We start from the raw sequence: 23,347 nt of genomic DNA on the forward strand, positions 1-23,347 counted from the left end.
ATTTATATAGCATAAGGTATGTCATGACGTTGGCCTGGGGGTAGGTTTATGACAGTCATAAATACCTCTTCCCCCCGGTTTTTCCTCTCTCTACCCTACTGATGTTACATTTGCAAAACCCTTGGTTAACCTAGAGATTCTGGGAACATCAGAAGGTGGGGGAAAATGAACTATATTCTGGTAATCCGACCAATTGAACATATGCAGTGGTACTTAATGAATATGATGTAAGTTCGGTTGTCATCTGAGACATTCTCATCAATGATAAGATGACATAAACTCAACAGTGGAAAGTCTACACATCAGAGTTATCGGATTCACATGGAATTGTTATTCAATTTAAATGTTTGAATATGAAATTATTCGTGATGGGATGAAATGTGATTTTAGCTTCTAAAATGTGAGATTTGGGTTTTCATGAGTGAATTAGGCCCGACTCAGTGGCCCGCCCACGTGAAGAGACATAGGTTGTAAACTATGAAACACACCGCTTTTCTCCCTTCCTATATAAAGCCTTGACGACAATATAACCTCCTGTTCCGAGGATGTGAGGACAACGGTCCGATGTCAGAATGGTTCAGATAATAACTACAGAACGAAGCTAACATCAGCGTGAGCTTTGGTTGCGAATGGTATGAACTTTGAACTATTATTCACTACAGAAGTGATACCTCCTAGCCGTTGAGTTAGCAACAGCAGCTGCAAACGAGGGCTAGGAAGGAACAGACAGAGTATCCCGTCTATCACACAATGACGTTATTACAACGTATTCAATTGACAACCAGAGACATTCTTCAAAGGACAAAGGACTCGGTTTGGCAACACGGCCTTCCATCTACCACCAACCTTCCGAAGCGCAGCTCAGAGTAAATATTTATTGCATTTTCCTTTTCCAAATGGGCGGTAATTTAAAATACATAAAATATTGTATTTACGATAGCATAGCTTCTTCCTTTGGTTCTCAGTCTTCCCGCTCTTTCACTCAAACCCAGCCCCTTTTCTTTTGTGTAACAAGCTGTCATATCTGTTCCGCCAGGGACGTTTTCCTTTATGACGTAATTTATAATCAAGTTATGATTAAATATGTGTATGTGCAATTCTGTGTGATTAGTTAGGTATTTAATTAATAAATAATTAATCCCAATTTTGTATTGCTGATTCAACTTGTTAGCCAGGGTTCGTGAAGATAACCAAGAATTTACAACTTTCAGATGAGACTGAATTAAGGTGACGATTAATATTGACTGCTATTGATGTAAAATATTACTAGGTCTTTAAGAGTTTATTCAGAAGATAACAGCTCTATAAATATTATTTTGTGGTGCCCCGACTCTCTAGTTAATTACATTTACATGATTAGCTCAATCAGGTAATATTATTTACGAATCAATTATTTTATAGAATAGCATGTCATATCACTTAATCCGGCATAGCCAAAGACACGACAGGTATTTGCTTGTTAATCATTTCTGTAGCATCTACAGTGAGGGAAAAAAGTATTTGATCCCCTGCTGATTTGGTACGTTTGCCCACTGACAAAGAAATTATCAGTCTATAATTTTAATGGTAGGTTTATTTGAACAGTGAGAGACAGAATAACAACAAAAAAATCCAGAAAAACGCATGTCAAAAATGTTCTAAATTGATTTGCATTTTAATGAGGGAAATAAGTATTTGACCCCTCTGCAAAACATGACTTAGTACTTGGTGGCAAAACCCTTCAATCACAAAGGTCAGAAGTTTCTTGTAGTTGGCCACCAGGTTTGCACACATCTCAGGAGGAATTTTGTCTCACTCCTCTTTGCAGCTCTTCTCCAAGTCATTCAGATTTCGAGGCTGACGTTTGGCAACTCGAACCTTCAGCTCCCTCCACAGATTTTCTATGGGATTAAGGTCTGGAGTCTGGATAGGCCACTCCAGGACCTTAATGTGCTTCTTCTTGAGCCAATACTTTGTTGCCGTGGCCATGTGTTTTGGGTCATTGTCATGCTGGAATACCCATCCACTACCCATTTTCAATGCCCTGGCTGAGGGAAGGAGGTTCTCACTCAAGATTTGATGGTACATGGCCCCGTCCATCGTCCCTTTGATGCGGTGAAGTTGTCCTGTCCCCTTAGCAGAAAAACACCCCCAAAGCATAATGTTTTCACCTCTATGTTTGACGGTGGGGATGGTGTTCTTGGGGTCATAGGCAGCATTCCTCCTCCTCCAAACATGGCGAGTTGAGTTGAGTTGATGCCAAAGAGCTCCATTTTGGTCTCACCGGACCACAACACTTTCACTCAGTTGTCCTCTGAATCATTCAGATGTTCATTGGCAAACTTCAGTGCTTTCTTGAGCAGGGGTACCTCGCGGGCACTGCAGGATTTCAGTCCTTCACGGCGCAGTGTGTTACCAATTTTTCTTGGTGACTATGGTCCCAGCTGCCTTGAGATCATTGACAAGATCCTCCCGTGTAGTTCTGGGATGATTCCTCACTGTTCTCATGGTCATTGCAACTCCACGAGGTGAGATCTTGCATGGAGCCCCAGGCCGAGGGAGATTGACAGTTCTTTGTGTTTCTTCCATTTGCGAATAATCGCACCACCTGTTGTCACTGGTCACCAAGCTGCTTGGCGATGGTCTTGTAGTCCATTCCAGCCTTGTGTAGGTCTACTATCTTGTCCCTGACATCCTTGGAGAGCTCTTTGGTCTTGGCCATGGTGGAGAGTTTGGAATCTGATTGATTGATTGCTTCTGTGGACAGGTGTCTTTTATACAGGTAACAAACTGAGATAAGGAGCACTCCCTTTAAGAGTGTGCTCCTAATCTGTTTGTTACCTGTATAAAAGTCACCTGGGAGCCAGAAATCTTTCTGATTGAGAGGGGTCAAATACTTATTTCCCTCATTAAAATGCAAATCAATTTATAACATTTTTGACATGCGTTTTTCTGGATTTTTGTTGTTGTTATTCTGTCTCTCACTGTTCAAATAAACCTACCATTAAAATTATAGACTGATCATTTCTTTGTCAGTGGGCAAACGTAAAAAACCAGCAGGGGATCAAATACTTTTATAGGCATTATAAAGGGTTTATGAAGGCTTCATTAAGCCTTCAAAGTGGTAGTTAGTTTACAGTGGGACAGACAACTTTGCTAGTGGTGTGTAGGAGAGGGTGTGTGTGGGTAGTAACAGTCATAAAACATTCAACACCACCACTACAACAACAGTCCCAGTCCCCAGCTGTGCTCTCTCTCTCACACACACACACACACACACAATCTGCATCATTTAGAGGGAGGCCCATGTACATAATGTAGCAGAGAATAGAGCGAAGTTAGCCTTTTCATATATTGGGGACATGTTTTGATTGTGTGGTCTGTTGTTGATCTCTGTATGTGTCTGAGTGCCTGTGTGCATGCATGTGTGTGCCTGTATACCTTTGCTTACCTTTTTCTCTGTTTCACAGGTGGCCTATAGGAGTAAAACTAAGCATTACATCTACAATGATGTCCTGGGAAGGTTTGATATCGAGCATGCCAATGTGGAATCCAAACTCACTAGCCAGGTAAGATGTCAACTACTGTTGTCTTTTTAAAACCAGGTATTGTACCATTGACTGACTGGAAAATTAGCTTGTCTCCAACCATGAAGGAAATTAAATGAGGAAAGGAGACAAGGGTAGGAGATGATTTACGAGTATTGGGACAAGACCATGCATCTCGATACTGTTCTGGCCTTCCCCTTTAGTCACTGTTAATGGAAAGGAGATTTAAAAATATATATATATATATTATTTAACTAGGTAGGCTAGTTGAGAACAAGTTCTAATTTGCAACTGCGACCTGGCCAAGATAAAGCATAGCAGTTCGACACATACAACAACACAGAGTTACACATGGAATAAACAAAACATACAGTTAATAATACAGTAGAAAAAAAAGAAAACAAAAAGTCTATATACAGTGAGTGCAAATGAGGTAAGATAAGGGAGTTAAGGCAATACATAGGCCATGGTGGCGAAGTAATTACAATATAGCAATTAAACACTGGAATGGTAGATGTGCAGAAGATGAATGTGCAAGTAGAGATACTGGGGTGCAAAGGAGCAAAATAAATACAGTATGTGGATGAGGTAGTTGGATAGGCTGTTTACAGATTGGCTATGTACAGGTGCAGTGATCTGTGAGCTGCTCTGACAGCTGGTGCTTAAAGCTAGTGAGGGAGATGTGAGTCTCCAGCTTCAGAAATGTTTGCAGTTCGTTCCAGTCATTGGCAGTAGAGAACTGGAAGGAAAGGCGGCCAAAGGATAAATTGGCTTTGGGGATGACCAGTGAGATATACCTGCTGGAGCGCGTGCTACGAATGGGCGCTGCTATGGTGACCAGTGAGCTGAGATAAGGCGGGGCTTTACCTAGCAGAGACTTGTAGATGACCTGGAGCCAGTGGGTTTGGTGACGAGAGTGAAGCGAGGGCCAGCCAACGAGAGTGTACAGGTCGCAGTGGTGGGTAGTATATCAGGCTTTGGTGACAAAACGGATGGCACTGTAATAGACTACATCCAATTTGTTGAGTAGAGTGTTGGAGGCTATTTTATAAATGACATCGCCGAAGTCGAGGATCGGTTGGATGGTCAGTTTTACGAGGGTATGTTTGGCAGCATGAGTGAAGGATGCTTTGTTGCGAAATAGGATGCCGATTCTAGATTTAATTTTGGATTGGAGATGCTTAATGTGAGTCTGGAAGGAGATTTTACAGTCTAACCAGACACCTAGGTATTTGTAGTTATCCACATATTCTAAGTCAGAGCCGTCCAGAGTGGTGATGCTGGAAGGGCGGGCAGGTGAGGGCAGTGATCGTTTGAAAAGCATGCATTTAGTTTTACTAGCATTTAAGAGCAGTTGGAGGCCACGGAAGGAGAGTTGTATGGCATTGAAGCTCGTCTGGAGGTTAGTTAACACAGTGTCCAACAAAGGGCCAGAAGTATACAGAATGGTGTCGTCTGCGTAGAGGTAGATTCAGAGAATCACCAGCAGCAAGAGCGACATCATTGATGTATACAGAGAAGAGAGTCGGCCCTAGAATTGAACCCTGTGACACCCCCATAGAGACTGCCAGAGGTCCGGACAACAGGCCCTCCGATTTGACACACTGAACTCTATCAGCGAAGTAGTTGGTGAACCAGGCGAGGCAGTCATTAAAGAAACTAAGGCTGTTGAGTCTGCCGATAAGAATACGGTGATTGACAAGAGTCGAAAGCCTTGGCCAGGTCGATGAATATGGCTGCACAGTAATGTCTCTTATCGATGGCGGTTATGATATAATTTTGGACCTTGAGTGTGGCTGAGGTACACCCATGACCAGCTCTGAAACCAGATTGCATAGCGGGGAAGGTACTGTGGGATTCGAAATGGTTGGTAATCTGTTTGTTAACTTTGCTTTCGAAGACCTTAGAAAGGCAGGGTAGGATAGATATACAGTGGGGAGAACAAGGTTTGCAGGTTTTCCTACTTACAAAGAATTTAGAGGTCTGTGATTTTTATCATAGGTACACTTCAACTGTGAGAGACGGAATCTAAAACAAAAATCCAGAAAATCACATTGTATGATTTTGAAGTAATTAATTTGCATTTTGCTGAGGGGAAAGGTGAGGCAGGGGAAGAAGGAATGGCCTTGACTTTGATTACCTTATGTGGGTGTCTATCTAATAATTTCTACTGACCCTGTGCATACTCACATATCTCTCTGTCTCTCTTACACACTCTTGCTCTTTCTCTCTCACACACACACATGCACACACACACTCATAACACATATCAGCTGCAGTACAAGGATAAATTTGAGAGGGAGTTTAATGGTCAGAATCCCCAGTACAACCACTAGCGAATGTGTCCTTCTAACACACACAGGCTGACCCCCTCTCCAGCCAGGTGGGTCTCCAACATGTCCTGTCCATCCCCACCCCAGTCACGTGCACTTATACCCTTTTCACACTATCGCACGGACCCAAACTGTAATGTGCTGGCTCCGATTTGTTCCCCACATTGTCCTTTCTAACACAGTTCCCCATTATGGTGGATGGGTTCAGCAGGACGTGTTGAGATAGAAGTATGCTATGTAGAACAATCATGTAGAATAAGGAATCACATCATTCTATTTGTGGCCTTTCTATCTGCAGCGTTCAACAACGTTTTGTCCGCTGAAAGTGGCCATAGCCACAGCTCAGCTCTGCTTGGCTCAGTAGTGGGGTATTACAGTGCACCCTCCTACAATGTCCCTACAAAACAACCTGTAAATGCTACACCCCCTCAGCTCCTCTCCTGTCTCTGGGGTTTGTTCCATTGAGCTTCCTCTGTTTTATTTCTCTCAACGTGCACTTAGCTAAAATTCAGGCTGTTGCGTTAGCAGTTACCATGGGAACCTTTTAAAGGCAAATTGAGGGTTTGGTGTAAACTAGAAAGAGTTGAAGCGGGGTCCTTTTGGATGAGAAGCACGTCAGACGTCTTAGGACTTGAGAACAAATCGACAGTGTATTCACCAGGGTTGGGGTCAATTCCAAATTTTTGTTCAGTCAATTCAGGAGGTGGATTGACATTGAACTTATTGAGTTGAAGATATCCACAGTAACAACAAAGGACCATTTTTAATTGACATGAATTGAAACGGGAGTCGACCCCAAACGTGTTGTACCACTGTGGGATGAGTGAGGTAAATGCCGTATTTTTTGTCTCATAGAATCCTCACCTTGCTTCCTCCTCCTTTTCTTGCACCCACCACATGTGAAGGACAACACTCATTTATCAGAGGTTTCATTCTGGGTTTGTTTGTTGTCTGTAGGTGAAGTCTAAGACCAATCAGAACCAGGTGATTGAGGCATCCATGGACCTGCCCAACCTTCTGCACCTGGAGTACGCGCTACACGCTACCAAGCTGCAGAGCAACGTAATGTTTACCTCTTCTCTGTTTCAAATCAATCAAATTGTATTGGTCACATACACGTATTTAGCAGATGTTATTGTGGTTGTTGCGAAATGCTTGTGTTTCTAGCTCCAACAGTGTAGTAATATCTAATTTCACAACAATATACACAAATCCAAAGTAAAGGAATGGAATTAAGAATCTAGAAATATTTGGACGAGCAATGTCGGAGCGGCATAAGATACAGTAGAATAGTATAGGATACAGTATATACATATGAGATGAGTAATGCAAAATATGTAAACATTATTAAAGTGACCAGTGTTCTATTATTTAAGTGGCCAGCGATTTAAAGTCTGTGTATATAGGGCAGCCGCCTCTTAGGTGCTACTGATGGCTATTTAACAGTCTGATGGCCTTGAGATAGAAGCTGTTTTTCAGTCTCTCGGTCCCAGCATTGATGCACATTTACTGACCTGGCCTTCTTGATGGTAGTGGTGTGAACAGGTAGTGGCTCAGGTGGTTGTTGTCCTTGATGATCTTTTTGGCCTTCCTATGACATTGGATGCTGTAGGTGTCCTTGAAGGCCGGTAGTTTGCACCCGGTGATGCGTTGGGCAGACCGCACCACCCTCACCACTTTTTTTATTTTATTTATTTCACCTTTATTTAACCAGGTAGGCCAGTTGAGAACAAGTTCTCATTTACAACTGCAACCCGGCCAAGATAAAGCAAAGCAGTGCGACAAAAACAACAACACATGGTTACACATGGGATAAATAAACGTACAGTCAATAACACAATAGAAAAATCTGTGTACAGTGTGTGCAAATGAAGTAAGGAGGTAAGGCAATAAATATGCCATAGTGGTGAATTAATTACAATTTAGCAATTAACACTGGAGTGATATATGTGAAGATGAGGATGTGCAAGTAGAGATACTGGTGTGCAAAAGAGCAGAAAAACAAAAACAAATATGGGGATGAGGTAGGTAGTTGGTTGGATGGGCTATTTACAGATGGGCTGTGTACAGCTGCAGCGATCGGTAAGCTGCTCTGACAGCTGATGCTTAAAGTTAATGAGGGAGATAGAAGTCTCCAACTTCAGTGATTTTTGCAATTTGTTCCAGTCAATGGCAGCAGGGAACTGGAAGGAAAGGCGGCCAAAGGAGGAATTTGCTTTGGGGGTGACCAGTGAAATATACCTGCTGGAGCGCGTGCTACGGGTGGGTGTTGCTATGGTGACCAGTGAACTGAGATAAGACGGAGCTGGTTGAAAACAGCAGAGGTGTATTTAGAGGGAACGTTAGTCAGGATGATATCTATGAGGGTGCCCGTGTTTACGGATTTGGGGTTATACCTGGTAGGTTCCTTGATAATTTGTGTGAGATTGAGGGCATCTAGTTTAGATTGTAGGACGGCTGGGGTGTTAAGCATATCCCAGTTTAGGTCACCTAACAGTATGAACTCTAACGATAGATGGGGGGCAATCAATTCACATATGGTGTCCAGGGCACAGCTGGGAGCTGAGGGGGGTCTATAGCAAGCGGCAACAGTGAGAGACTTATTTCTGATGTTAACATGCATGATCCCAAGGCTTTTACGGCTACAGAAGTCAACAAATGAGAGTGCCTGGGGACACACAGGGCCTGGGTTAACCTCTACATCACCAGGGGAACAGAGGAGGAGTAGAATGAGGGTACAGCTAAAGGCTGTAAGAACTGGTCGTCTAGTGCATTGGGAACAGAGAATAAAAGGAGCAGATTTCTGGGCGTGGTAGGATAGATTCAGGGCATAATGTACAGACAAGGGTATGGTAGGGTGCGAGTACAGTGGAGGTAAACCTAGACATTGAGTAACGATGAGAGAGGTTGCATCTCTGGAGGCGCCAGTTAAGCTAAGTGAGGTCTCCGCATGTGTGGGGGGTTGGACAAAGGAGCTATCTGAGGTATGTTGAGCGGGACTAGGGGCTCCGCAGTAAAATAAAACAATGAGAGCTACCCTAAACAACAGTATACAAGGCATATTGACATTAGAGAGAGGCATAAAGCAATCACAGGTGTTGATTGGGAGAGCTAAGACAACAATGGGTAAGACATCAACAGGTAAACAGCTAAGACAACAACAACAACGGGTAAATGGCGATGAATGGGCAGGCAGGCTCAGGGTCGGGTCAGGCAGAGGTCGGTAATCTGGAGGTGGGGCAAAGGTACAGCACGGCAGGCAGGGTCAGGGGCAGGCAGAGTGGTCAGGCAGGCAGGCTCAGAGACAGGACTTTCACTTTCATAAAATCACAAGTGCAATACATCAAAATAAAGCTTAACTTGTTGTTACTCCAGCCACCATGTCAGATTTCAAAAAGGCTTTACGGCGAAAGCAAAACATGCGATTATCTGAGGACAGCGCATAAATGCATAACAAATCATTTTCAACCAGGGAGTTGCGACACGAAAGTCAGAAATAACGATATAATTCATGCCTTACCTTTGAAGATCTTCTTCTGTTGGCACAGAAGAAACATCACAAATGGTCCTTTTGTTCAATAAATTCCTTCTTTATATCCATTTATTTGGCACGTTTGATTCAGAACACCGGTTACGGTTCCAACTCGCCCAACATGACTAGAAAGTATCTAATAAGTTACCTGTAAACTTGGTCCAAACATTTCAAACAACTTTCCTAATCCAACCTTAAATATCCTAAAACATAAATAATCGATAAAATTTAAGACGGAATATACATAAATATAGTTTCCCATAGAAAACCAATTGAAAACACAGTGACCTAAGGATGGTTTGTCCTCAGGATTTCGCCTTCCAAATAGGTTCTGTTATACTCACAGACATCATTTTAACAGTTTTAGAAACTGTAGAAAGTGTTTGAAAGTGTTTTCTATCTAAATCTACCAATTATATGCATATCCTAGCTTCTGGGCCTGAGAAACAGGCAGTTTACTTTGGGCATGCTTTTCATCCGGACATGAAAATACTGCCCCCAATGAAGTTAACAAACAAGACGAACTGGCAACAGACAAACAGAGAACACAGGTATAACTACACAGGGGATAATGGGGAAGATGGGAGACACCTGGAGGGTGGTGGAGACAATCACAAAGACAGGTGAAACAGATCACAGTGTGACACACCTGTGCTCTCTGTCTATTCAGGTAAAGTAGAAGAAGAAGTACGAGCGGTCTAACGGACACTACTATATAGCACTGGACACAACAGAACAGCAAGAGAATGCGGTACTACACAGCCAGGTCAGTATTACAAAAGAATACTCCAGACACTGGGATCTATGCCCCCATGGAGTTTACGGTCAAAACATCTCAATAAACCACATGGGAGCAGTGCTTTCTTTTATCTCCAGTACCCGCTAAAAAACACTGGATGTTTTTTTTAAAGATAATGATCCTATATGTCTCTGTTGGTATAAGCGTGGCTGTAGCAGCAAGGTTGTGGGTTCACCTCCCTGCAGAGATCACATACAGTACATTCGAAAAGTATTCAGACCCCTTGACTTTTTCCACATTTTGTTACGTTACAGCCTTATTCTAAAATTGATTACATTTTATTTTCATCAATCTACACACAATTCCCCATAATGACAGAGCAAAATCAGGTTTTTATTTTTTTTGCAAATATATTCCCCCAAAAATATTAAATATCAACCCAACCTTTAGCGCTAGTTAACCAGCCAGGTAGGGCCCAATCGATACCGCTAGTTAATCAGCCAGGTAGGGCCCAATCGATACCGCTAGTTAATCAGCCAGGTAGGGCCCAACCTTTAGCGCTAGTTAACCAGCCAGGTAGGGCCCAATCGATACCGTTAGTTAATCAGCCAGGTAGGGCCCAACCTTTAGCGCTAGTTAACCAGCCAGGTAGGGCCCAATCGATACCGCTAGTTAACCAGCCAGGTAGGGCCCAATCGATACCGCTAGTTAATCAGCCAGGTAGGGCCCAACCTTTAGCGCTAGTTAACCAGCCAGGTAGGGCCCAATCGATACCGCTAGTTAATCAGCCAGGTAGGGCCCAATCTTTAGCGCTAGTTAACCAGCCAGGTAGGGCCCAACCCTTACCGCTAGTTAACCAACCAGGTAGGGCCCAATCGATACCGCTAGTTAACCAGCCAGGTAGGGCCCAATCGATACCGCTAGTTAACCAGCCAGGTAGGGCCCAATCGATACCGCTAGTTAACCAGCCAGGTAGGGCCCAATCGATACCGCTAGTTAATCAGCCAGGTAGGGCCCAACCTTTAGCGCTAGTTAACCAGCCAGGTAGGGCCCAACGCTTACCGCTAGTTAACCAACCAGGTAGGCCACAATCCATACCGCTAGTTAACCAGCCAGGTAGGGCCCAACCCATACCGCTAGTTAACCAGCCAGGTAGGGCCCAACCCTTACCGCTAGTTAACTAACCTGGTAGGCCCCATCCATACCGCTAGTTAACCAGCCAGGTAGGGCCCAATCGATACCGCTAGTTAATCAGCCAGGTAGGGCCCAACCCAAACCACTAGTTAACCAGCCAGGTAGGGCCCAACCAAAACAGCTAGTTAACCAGCCAGGTAGGCCCCAATCCATACCGCTAGTTAATCAGCCAGGTAGGGCCCAACCCTTACCGCTAGTTAACCAGCCAGGTAGAGCCAAACCTTTAGCTCTAGTTAACCAGCCAGGCAGGTTTCAACCGATACTGCTTGTTAGGCCCAGCTCGCTTTCTCTCCCAATAACTTGGTTCTGCACAGAGGACTGCACAGGTAAAAAACATTATAGTGGAAGCACCACTTAGTCTTAGGTAGAGCCGTCATCATAGTGCTTACTATTCAAAACCTTTAGTAAATGTAGACAGGAGACACCAAAGGGGTAGAGGCTGAAATGGAACCAGACACATTTGTCATATTTTAAGTTCTAAATGTTTTAAATGTGACACACAGCTAAAGAATCACATCTGTTTTGTGAGAAAAACAAAATCATCTGAGAACACCCACTCTGTTTTACACTAATACTAATCAGCCCAGAGTCATTATAATCAGGCAAAATAACAGGCAGCAGATGGACTGTCAGGACCCGTTCAGCCTCAGGGCTCCATTACACAACAGCCACGCTCACAGAATACGTATGGCCCTCCCTCATCACTTATAGATGGGCCCAAGCTTCGCTTGTCTGCATCTCTCTCTTATGAAACCGCCTCATTAAACATTAATTTTAGAGACTATAACGTGCCTGTCTATGTTCTGTCGAGGCCTTCATTTGAGACCTTGGTCAAGTTCATTAGGGCACACAGTAGCATGCAGTTTTTGTTCATTTTGTACTAGCTGGACATTCTATTAGTTCTCTGAGATACATTGGAATAGAAATGGTCAAGGTGTCACTCAGGGGAGGAGACAATGAGAGGAAACTTCTTCAAAGGGAATCTTTTTGGGTCCACAGGCTGAACACACTGTCTCCTCTTGGCCTTAACAAGGAGTTTGACTTGAAACCGTTTTTATAGTTTCAAAATGTCCAAATGATTGTGTTTTTTATCCTAATTAAATATTGCATGTGTATGTACATACAGTTGGAGTCGGAAGTTTACATACACTTAGGTTGGAGTCATTTAAACTCGTTTTTCAACCACTCCACAAATTTCTTGTTAACAAACTATAGTTTTGGCAAGTCTGTTAAGACATCTACTTTGTACATGACACAAGTAATTTTTCCAACAATTGTTTATAGACAGATTGTTTCTCTTATTATTCACTGTATCACAATTCCAGTGAGTCAGAAGTTTACATACACTAAGTTGACTGTACTTTTAAACAGCTTGGAAAATTACAGAAAATTATGTCATGGCTTTAGATGCTTCCAATAGGCTAATTGACATTATTTGTGTCAATTGGAGGTGTACCTGTGAGTGTATTTCAAGGCCTACCTTCAAACTCTGTGCCTCTTCGCTTGACATCATGGGGAAATCAAAATAAATCAGCCTAGTCCTCAGGAAAAAAATTGTAGACCTCCACAAGTCTGGTTCATCCTTGGGAGCAATTTCCAAACGCCTGAAGGTACCACGTTCATCTGTACAAACAATAGTACGCAAGTATAAACACCATGGGACCACACAGCCGTCATACCGCTCAGGAAGGAGACGCGTTCTGTCTCCTAGAGATGAACATACTTTGGCGCAAAAAGTGCAAATCAATCCCAGAACAACAGCAAAGGACCTTGTGAAGATGCTGGAGGAAACAGGTACAAAAGTATCTATTTCCACAGTAAAAACGAGTCCTATATCGACATAACCTGAAAGACCGCTCAGCAAGGAAGAAGCCACTGCTCCAAAACCGTCATAAAAAAAAGCCAGACTATGGTTTGCAACTGCACATGGGGACAAAGATGAAACAAAAATGGAACTGTTTGGTCATAATGACCATTGTTATGTTTGGAGGAAAAACGGGGAGGCTTGCAAGCCGAAGAACACTATCCCAACCGTGATGCACGGGTGTGGCAGCATCATGTTGTGTGGGTGCTTTGCTGCAGGAGGGACTGGTGCACTTCACAAAATAGATGGCATCATGAGGGAGGAAAATTATGTGGATATATTGAAGCAACATCTCAAGACATGGGTAAGGAAGTTAAAGCTTAGTCGCAAATGGGTCTTCCAAATGGACAATGAGACCAAGCATACTTCCAAAGTTGTGGCAAAATGGCTTAAGGACAGGTATTGGTGTCGCCATCACAAAGCCCTGACCTCAATCCTATAGAACATTTGTGGGAGGAACTGAAAAAGTGTGTGCGAGCAAGGAGGCCTACAAACCTGACTAAGTTACACCAGCTCTGTCAGGAGGAGTGGGCCAAAATTCACCCAACTTATTGTGGGAAGCTTGTCGAAGGCTACCTGAAACGTTTGACCCAAGTTAAACAATTTAAAGGCAATGCTACCAAATACTAATTGAGTGTATGTAAACTTCTGACCCACTGGGAATGTGATAACAGAAATCAAACCTGAAATAAATCATTCACTCTACTATTATTCTGACATTTCACATTCTTAAAATAAAGTGGTGATCCTAACTGATTCAAGACAGGGAATTTTTACTCTGATTAAATGTCAGGAATTGTGAAAAACTGAGTTTAAATGTATTTGGCTAAGGTGTATGTAAACTTCCGACTTCAACTGTATATTACTGTAAATATTGATCACATTTCTTATGTATGATCATATATTTTGATACATTGAATGTTAATATTGTGAACCTATGTTATATATTTTTAACCTCCTGTTTCAGGAAGTGATGTCACTGAGTATTGCCCCTATATATAGGACCTTCCACCACCTGGGATATGGATGCCTGATGACGACCTAGACGTTGAAATGTTGTTGTAAATAAATATCACCTGGGAGAATGAGCAACAGTGTGCAGTGTTTTCCTTTCTGTTTTCCATGAGTTTGCCTACAACTCCAGCACCTGCGGAAAGTACCAGGATGTGAGTATGTTCTTCAGCTTTGGCACACAGTAGCAAAACGTTTTGCAACAGGGAACAAAAACAAATATTTCTGTCATGATCCTTTTGATGTCTTGTTGTTGCCAAGCTGACCTGAGTCTGTCAGTGTACGTGTTAATCTGTGTTTGACTCTTCCAGGCCTCCTGCAAGCAGACAGCCCTGCTGAGGGAGAACTCGTATTGAACAGTGTCCGAGACACATCAGAACTACTGTACGCCGCCTACCTGAAAGCTGTCTACAGTCAGTTAGGGATAACTCTCAGTACAGCATCCCACCACGCATTGCACTTTATTTTACACCACAGAATGGGATATGTGCTTGGATGGTGTGTCAATCTCCCTCAACTTTATGCAGAAGAAGTACAAGGATGAGGCGGAGAAACTGAAGGGTTCGTATGTGTTCGACACCCCTGAGATTGAGAGAGTGAAGAACAACCAGAGAAACATCAGCTCAGTGAGGGACACAGTACACACACACACACACACACACACTTTTATGCAGTATTATCTGTCAACACAGTTACCCTTTTGCTCTACCCCTCCAGTGTCAGTACACTTGGGACTCAAAGCTGCTGAAAAGCCTGATGTCTTCTGTCACCGACACTCCAGAAATCATCTTCGCCAGGGAGAACAAAGGAAATCAGTGACGTAAGATGTGATCCATTGTTCCACACAACCATGTACCGTACATGTAGTCGTTGGGCTGGATGAACTCCAGTATGTTGCTGTGAGGGTATTGTTCAGCCTCTAGCAGAAAAGGCTGTACCTAAATCTATTTACTTATTTTTCTTATCGTAACAAGGTCTTCAACTATCAACAAGAGGATGAGTGATGGTGTCATTTGTACAATGAGCATGTAAACAGGGCCACTGTAATATTGTGTGACGGCTCTGTTCCATGTCCAGGTGAAATACAGAGACGGGGTGGGGAGCGGGACGGTAGTCATGGAAACTGTTGACATGGAGAGGGTCCGCAGAAACCAGGAGAACATCAGCTTGGTGAGAGGTTAAACCTTGTCTGACCTTTGACCTCACAGGAAGAGCTTGTTTTGAAAACAGGCCTCTTTGTTGTGTCTGCCTGTCCCTTTTCATCTGTGTTTGTTTGGATTTTCTACAGCTTCAATGGTGCTAACTAAAAATCACAAACCGCAGACACACTGAACAACCATTCAGTCAAATCCTGGGTTGTTATTTTAGAATTCAACATTTTAATTCACTCCATTCCATGTAAACTCCTGAAAGATACAAGCCCACAATGATTTTTGTACACTAATTTGGTCTGAAACTCTGTCCTGTCCTGCCTGACACAGACATCCTTTCACACTGGCCCTGGTCCAGTCTAAGTCATTACAGCCATTAGTGGACCCTGCTGAACAATCCCCCATTGAGGGAGTGGAGCAGACTGAAGGGACACGGGGGCCCAGCCTGGCAGCCCAGGCAGGATCTCTGGCACCATGGTGACTGAACCGGGACACTGTTTTCACCCAGATGCCAATCACTAATGATACCCAGCAAGCTAAATTTCTCATGGGACATCATAATGTCATTTTCTGGTTGCAAACTGGTTTTCTGGTTGCAGAGACGGATAAACTCTGAGTTGTGAATGTTTTAATGTTGTGTGAATATTGTGTGTCCACAGGTGAAGCATAAAAAGCAGCTCCAGGCCCCCAGTGTGGGAGTCACCCCAGAGTTGGAGAGAGTCCGTCAGAACCAGGGGAACATCAGCTCAGCAAGTCACATAGGCTGCATCTGAAATGGCAACCTACAGTATATGTTAGCTCTGACCAAAAGTAGTACCACTACTATGTAGTGGAAATGGCATAGGTGGGAGTGTGCTAGTCAGTATGACCACCAATTACTTTTGAGCTATTTTAGATTATTGAGATGCAACCTGACCTACTTTTGTGCATTGCAGGTGAAGTACCAGCGCGGGATGAAGGAGATGAAGGGGCGGTACTGCGGCGAGTTGGACACGCCCGGACTGAGTAGTGTCAGGGAGTCACAGAACGACATCTAACACAACTGAAGCGCACCGCATGTGGGACTGCTGCACTTTTAACCCACACAGCTAAAGAGTTAACAGCATGGCTGTGTCCTTGTTATGAGGGAGCCATAATGAATGTACTGTACTGTGTCTGTGAGCGTGTCTGTGTGTGCGTTACTAATAAAGTGATTTTTACATGGTTTCTTGTGATGAATTGTTTTGCATACTGACCAAAATACACCCGTTGCTCTCTGACCAACATGCACAAAGGTTGTGTGTGTGTGTGTGTGTGTGTGTGTGTGCGTGTGCTTGACAGCCGATTTGCCTGGTGTAACACGATTTCACAAATGTGTAAATGTACATCAATAATGTTCCTCTCATTAAGCTGCCACACACAACTCTGAGTTGTTATCGCGATGCTGAAAGTGTACCACCCATTTTTGCTTGGGCAGGCAAAGTACCATGAGGACTTTGAGCGGACGAGGGGCCGAGGATGCACCCCAGTGATGGAGGACCAAAACATGGAGAGATTGCACCACCGGAACAACCTGATGATGAGCGAGGGAGTACACAAGGGAGTACACCATCAGGTGGTAGAGATGGACAGGAGACCTGGAGGCATCATCGTAGGTGAGTGGCACACAAAATGGCGGGTACCACCCGTCCTCAAAAAGGATTTGACCTTAAAGTACGGGAATTTTGATAATTCATTAATCTCATCTTTTAAGAATTTGTGATGTCCTTCAAACAAAGTTACAATGAAATTGCTGTCTAGTGTCTATCAATTATGGGTTGTTTAGTGTCAGTCAGGATACAAGCCACATGAGGTTGTGGTACCTTAATTGGAGAGGACGAGCTCGTGGTAATGGCTGGAGCAAGAATTAATGGAATGGTATCAAACACATGATTTCCATGTTCTGTTCCAGCCATTATTATGAGCTGTCCTCCCCTCAGCAGCCTCTACTGATACAAGCCCAGAACTAGTTGATTTGTTTTCATTTTTTAATGCTGATGCCCAGATAATTCAAATTGACACTTTACAATAACTATTTACCAAAGATTGTATTTGATATAAAAGGGAAATGTAGTTACATTTGTGGAAACAGAAAATATCCATTGTGACAGGTTTATCACTCTGCGGGCAGAAGTTCCAAGTTGGACGTATGTAATCTACATGACTTCAGCGGTGTATTTCTGTTTTCCCTGCTGACCTTTCCCCTGTCAATGACCTTATGACCTTAAGGATCAGTGGACGGACCCAGGCTCCATCTTTGACCTTGTGCAGGATAACGTTGAGTCTAAAAGTTTTCAGAGACAGTCTGGTGCTACAAACTTTACGGGATGTTTTCATCTCCCCTCACACCTTATCTAGACAACTGTATGTCACCCTCCAACTAGACCTTTATTTCTCTACCTGAGTACGCCACTCATCTCTTCTACGTTCAGTTGAATTTCATCTTTCTCATGTTCTCTTTGTTCTTTCCATTGCCTCTCTGTTATTTTCCTGACTTTTATTTTTCCTACTGTCTCTTTCGCCCTCTTGTGGCAGTGCCCGGCAGCAATCTCAGCAGTCGGTGCTCTCGCAGGCCCAGTCAGTTAGCTCGCTGGCCTCTGTCTCTGACCTGTGGGACAAAAGCCTGTCTGTTTGCAGCAGCAGCTCCTCACTGCAGTCCCAGGATGGAAGTAGTAAGCTCTGTCAGAAAAATAAAAACACACGGTGGAAGGAGAAGACATAATTTATTAATATATTCATTAATTCATCCATTACTATCAGTACCTTACTCTATCCCCCGTCTCTCTACCACCTGACCTCTCCCCCGTCTCTCTACCACCTGACCTCTCCCCCGTCTCTCTACCACCTGACCTCTCCCCCGTCTCTCTAACACCTGACCTCTCCCCCGTCTCTCTACCACCTGACCTCTCCCCCGTCTCTCTACCACCTGACCTCTCCCCCGTCTCTCTACCACCTGACCTCTCCCCCGTCTCTCTACCACCTGACCTCTCCCCTGTCTCTCTAACACCTGACCTCTCCCCCGTCTCTCTACCACCTGACCTCTACCACCTGACCTTTACCACCTGACCTCTACCACCTGATCTCTCCCCCGTCTCTCTATCACCTGACCAACAGCCCACTAATATGTCATATACAGAAGTCCCTAACCCAATATTTGAAAGACTCCAAGAGTTTTGTAGATGGTTGTGGTGTTTAACTGTTTAAACCCTAACTCTCTCTGTTCTCTTCTCTACCCACATAAATACCTAAGTCAGTGACCTTTTGATTCATGTCCAGGTCAACTGGGGATGGCATGGTTCCATTCTGATTCCTTTGTGATGTGATGTTCTATCTATCACCTAATATGCACAGTGAAACTCTAAGGATATGGTATTTCTGCTCAAAAACAGTTTGAGCACTAAATGAAAGGTCTTAAACATTTGTCATGAATGTCTTTGTATCTTCCTGTCTGTCTTTGACTACCAGCTCCTGTGCTTCCTGGGGCGTACCATCAGAGTGCCCAGCCGCAACAGCCGGGGTACGGCTACATGCACCAGACCAGCATGTCCTCTGTGAGGTCTCAGCAGTCCCCCCCATCTGTCACCATGGTGAGTTCCAACGCAAGCAGTCTATTCTTCTACAGTAGGTTTTTTTAATTCATACAGGATCGTATTTGTATGCCATGGCCAATTTAATTAGGAAACTATCCAAAATATGTCACTCATTTGTTTACAATTGTTTTTGGGAATTCACACAATCAATGACTTGTGTGCCCTGATATTTATGTTGTACAACTAACTTTGTATACACAAACACACGATTAACATTGTTGCCATACCTCCCATTTAGAGAGTTTACCGGGCGCTCTACGACTACGCAGCGCAGGACCACGACGAGGTGTCCTTCCGCGACGGTGATGTCATCGTCAACGCTCAGCCCATCGATGAGGGCTGGATGTACGGCACCGTTCAGAGGACCGGCAAATCAGGCATGCTCCCTGCCAACTACGTGGAGTGCTTCAACTAAGGGCCGCATCTCAATAGTCTTTAAGCGATTTCCTTTCCTCACTCCTTGTCTCCTCTCCTCCATCAGCACTGATGTGAAAACAAAAAGATTTGATAGGCAGAAGGGATAAGGCGGACTGGATGCCTACTGGGAAATTGACTTCCACCAGTTCTTTTAATTTCATTTCAGTACAGTTGAAGGAGAGGAGATGGGGAAAGGAGGCCATTCTAGATTATTGAAATGCACCCAAGGGGCTAGCCTTACCATGGTTTGGTGGAGTCCTCTCCCCATGTGTCTGTTTGAAGTCTGGTCCTGGAGGCCTACTGTACATGAGCAGAGATAAAGGAACTGGGTGGTGTTGTTCAGTTTACTCTGTCTAGACTACAGACCCAAACTATCATAGCTACTGTACATTACCTGCTGAAAATGGTCATGGAAAAGTGTATCATGTAATAATACGTTTTGCTTTTGATTTAATTTAAAGCATTGGTGGCTTGTCCCACGTGAACAGTTAATGAAAATATATATATATAATTCAATCAGAGAATTGTAACCCTCAAATAGACAACATTTAGCCGACAAAAAATGACCTATTCAATGGAATACATTTACCACTTTCTGGGAGAAGTCGAAAACATCATGATTCCCACACTTGAAACCACATTTGAATTCGTTAAGCAGTTTCTCATTTTTTCACACAAACGTTGTGTTCCAAACGTGCATTCTTGCAGCACAATACCAATAATGTTTTCGAATTATCCTGGAAAAGTGGTTAGTGGGTTTGCTTGAATAGCGCCCAACCAGTCCTCCAGCCCCGGAATAGGGAGGGACCCGCTTTCTTCTTGTACTCCTTTGTATTTCAATTATTATATTTTGCATTTGGACATCAATACTAACTTAGTTTCATGTACAAATTAGGGGAGAGGGAGTGAAGGAGAAATGACATTTTCAGGACAATCCTGAGTGATTGCCAGACAGTCAGCTGTTTAACTTATGTTATATCATTAACACGCAGCTTCATTCTGTTTCGGTCTGATGACATAAAGGTTTAAACCAGCTCCACAAGTAAATATAGTTGATACAAACTCTAATTGAGTCACACCATCTCACCTCTTGCTTTGAGTTCAGTGGAGTGTTTACATCTCAAATACCAGTTTAGCCTCACACAGGCTTTAATTAGATTATGTCCTCTTCGCACTAACTAGCAACATGGTTGTCATATGTTGCCATCTAAACAGTGTCAAGTAAGAATGGTAAATGAAGATTGTAAATCTTAAGATTTCTAAACTATTGTGAACACTTGATTCATTAGCTCCTATAAGAAAAACACTAATGACAGTACACTCTTGGAAAGAAGGCTCCAAAAGGGTTCTTTGGCTTTCCCAATAGAAGAACCCTTTTTTGGTTCCAGGTAGAACCCTTTTTTGGTTCCAGGTAGAACCCTTTTTGGTTTCAGGTAGAACTCTTTTGGGATCCGTGTAGAACCCTCTGTGGAAAGGGTTCTACCTGGAACCAAAAAGGGTTCTCCTATGGGGACAGCCAAAGAACCCTTATTGGTTCTAGATAGCATCTTTTCTTCTAAGCGTATGCATGTTATAAATGGTTTATAATATCTTAAGGCATGCAAAATCCATGCACACTATTGTGACCATTCAAGGACTTCATTTCTGGGTACATGGTAGCTGGGGATTCTCTCTTTACTGTGGTTTTGTACATTACATTTTATTACTGAAAGTGGTAACAAATGAAAATGTTGTGAAATGCTAAATTTATTGGCCTTTAAGAGACAATAACGGAACACCAAGAAACCTCAAGCTTGGTGTGTTGCTTATTCAATTCATAAAGCCTTTTTTGTCCAAAGGTTTTTGCTTCTAGTAGTTCCATTTTTTTTTTTGTCTCTCTAAAAAATGTTTACTCAGTTTGTACGCCAACACCGAGTTTTATTTAGGTGTCACTTTTTCCTCAGTTAACCATTTGTTACATTTTTGGGGGGTCATTAATTGCAGTGTGTCACGAGAGAAAAATAAAAATCTTTGTCGACAATGATTTTGTAATTGGTTAATTTAAACACCTTTTGACAAGCTACGGAGGATTATACATGGTCAGTGTATTACATTTAACAATACCACCGTTTGTTTCAGGTTATTGTGCATAAATGTTGGTTGTAGCATGACTTATTATATATCTTACTATGTCTAGTATATTGACAGCTAAGTGCAAAGATCACAGCAGGCACTGACGATGCATCATAATTGACGCATCACAATGACATCCAGCCACATTGCATCATAATTTCTAGACCATACGTTTATGTACATGGGAGCAACAGGTAGGAAATGCATTACTACTGTAGAAAAATAGAGATGACAGTTATGATGATATCATGTCAAGGATAGGCCAAGTTGTAAGGATTTATTATCCAAAAAATTCACAACCTGAATTCATTACTTGTTAAGATGATTAAATACTGCTGTTTATTTTCCATAAATATAGCACAACTCACCTGCCCCATTTGATGATCTCAGCAATAATTTTAATATTCTCCTAATGTTTCAATCAATTCTGGTTTGAAAAATCTATACAAATGTTACATGAAAATATCCAGAACGAATCATGTCTTATGTATCAGGTAATTCTGGGTGGACTCTCATCAGGTCTAAAAGGACAGTGAGTGAGGGACTCAGTGTGTAATTGGACTAACACGTAAAATACCCTGATACACTTGTAATTGAACAGTATAACGGAATGGACCTAGACCAAACAGATCCTGTGGACTACCTAGGCCAGCACCTATCATCAGAGCACCTTTCATCAGCACCTCCAAATGAACTAATCACAGACTCACAATGTGTCCACCGGGGGCGGAACATTCCAATAAATGAGAATCACGCTGTTACTACTCAAACACAACCTGAGATGGCTTCATCCTCACCCGTAAGTTTATAGGTTGTATAGGAACCATATTGATTGTACCAGGATGTGGACATGGGGCTAGGGTGATGGTTGTGGTTGGAGCTAGGGTTAGTGTTGAACCAGGATGTGGACATGGGGCTAGGGTGATGGTTGTGGTTGGAGCTAGGGTTAGAGTTGAACCAGGATGTGGACATGGGGCTAGGGTGATGGTTGTGGTTGGAGCTAGGGTTAGAGTTGAACCAGGATGTGGACATGGGGCTAGGGTGATGGTTGTGGTTATTTGATGTGGTTTGATTTTGATTTGGTTGTGGATGAGGTTTAGGGTTAAACCTCATCCATGTAATTGTGTGTGTGTGTGTGTGGGGGGGGGGGGAGCCTAGTGACTATTCAGCAGCCTGATGGTCTGGGGGTAGAAGCTATGAAGCTAGGTTTGTGGTTGAGGGTTAGGTGTTGAACCGGGATGTGGACCTGAAGCTAGGGTCAGGGTTGTGGTTGGAGCTAGGGTTAGAGTTGAACCAGTATGTGGACTAGGGTTAGAGTTGAACCAGGATGTGGACATGGGGCTAGGGTGAAGCTGGGGCTAGGGTTGTGGTTGGAGTTTGATTTTGATTTGGTTGTGGATGAGGTTTAGGGTCATAGAGCCTAGTGACTATTCAGCAGCCTGATGGTCTGGGGGTAGAAGCTATGAAGCTAGGTTTGTGGTTGAGGGTTAGTTGAACCGGGATGTGGACATATGTGGAGGGTTGTGGTTGGAGCTAGGGTTAGAGTTGAACCAGTATGTGGACATGAAGCTAGGGTTGTGGTTGGAGCTAGGGTTAGAGTTGAACCAGTATGTGGACATGAAGCTAGGGTTGTGGATGGAGCTAGGGTTAGAGTTGTGGATGGAGCTAGGGTTAGAGTTGTGGATGGAGCTAGGGTTAGAGTTGTGGATGGAGCTAGGGTTAGAGTTGAACCGGGATGTGGGCATGAAGTTAGGGTTAGGGTTGAACCGAGATGTGGACCGGAAGCTAGGGTTAGTGGTATAATACACCCTGGTTGTGTTTAGGCGTCAAACAGAAGAAAACCTGAAACAGGGAGGAAC

General features: G+C 43.3%; 2 protein-coding genes and 1 pseudogene across 2 annotated transcripts in view; all 3 read left to right on the top strand.

Moving 5' to 3' along the window:
- The window catches only part of LOC139420498 (uncharacterized), a 24,781-nt gene extending 14,637 nt beyond the window's left edge, over positions 1 to 10,144 (top strand). The window contains exons 9-11 of the mRNA XM_071170707.1: positions 3,450 to 3,548; positions 6,818 to 6,922; positions 10,063 to 10,144. The gene's annotated coding sequence lies outside the window, so the exon portion shown is untranslated. The remainder of the gene's footprint in view (positions 1 to 3,449; positions 3,549 to 6,817; positions 6,923 to 10,062) is intronic.
- Positions 1 to 21,399, top strand: part of LOC139420229 (LIM zinc-binding domain-containing Nebulette-like) — an 87,248-nt gene extending 65,849 nt beyond the window's left edge. Inside the window, exons 5-7 of the mRNA XM_071170083.1 lie at positions 16,808 to 16,985; positions 18,835 to 18,956; positions 19,198 to 21,399. Coding sequence (XP_071026184.1) covers positions 16,808 to 16,985; positions 18,835 to 18,956; positions 19,198 to 19,374 — 477 coding nt within the window. The 3' untranslated portion in view covers positions 19,375 to 21,399. The remainder of the gene's footprint in view (positions 1 to 16,807; positions 16,986 to 18,834; positions 18,957 to 19,197) is intronic.
- Positions 10,141 to 16,636, top strand: LOC139420230 (nebulette-like; annotated as a pseudogene).
- Positions 21,400 to 23,347: the final 1,948 nt, after the last annotated feature.

The sequence above is a fragment of the Oncorhynchus clarkii genome, chromosome 11 (assembly GCF_045791955.1).
Source record: "Oncorhynchus clarkii lewisi isolate Uvic-CL-2024 chromosome 11, UVic_Ocla_1.0, whole genome shotgun sequence".
Lineage (NCBI taxonomy): Eukaryota > Metazoa > Chordata > Actinopteri > Salmoniformes > Salmonidae > Oncorhynchus > Oncorhynchus clarkii.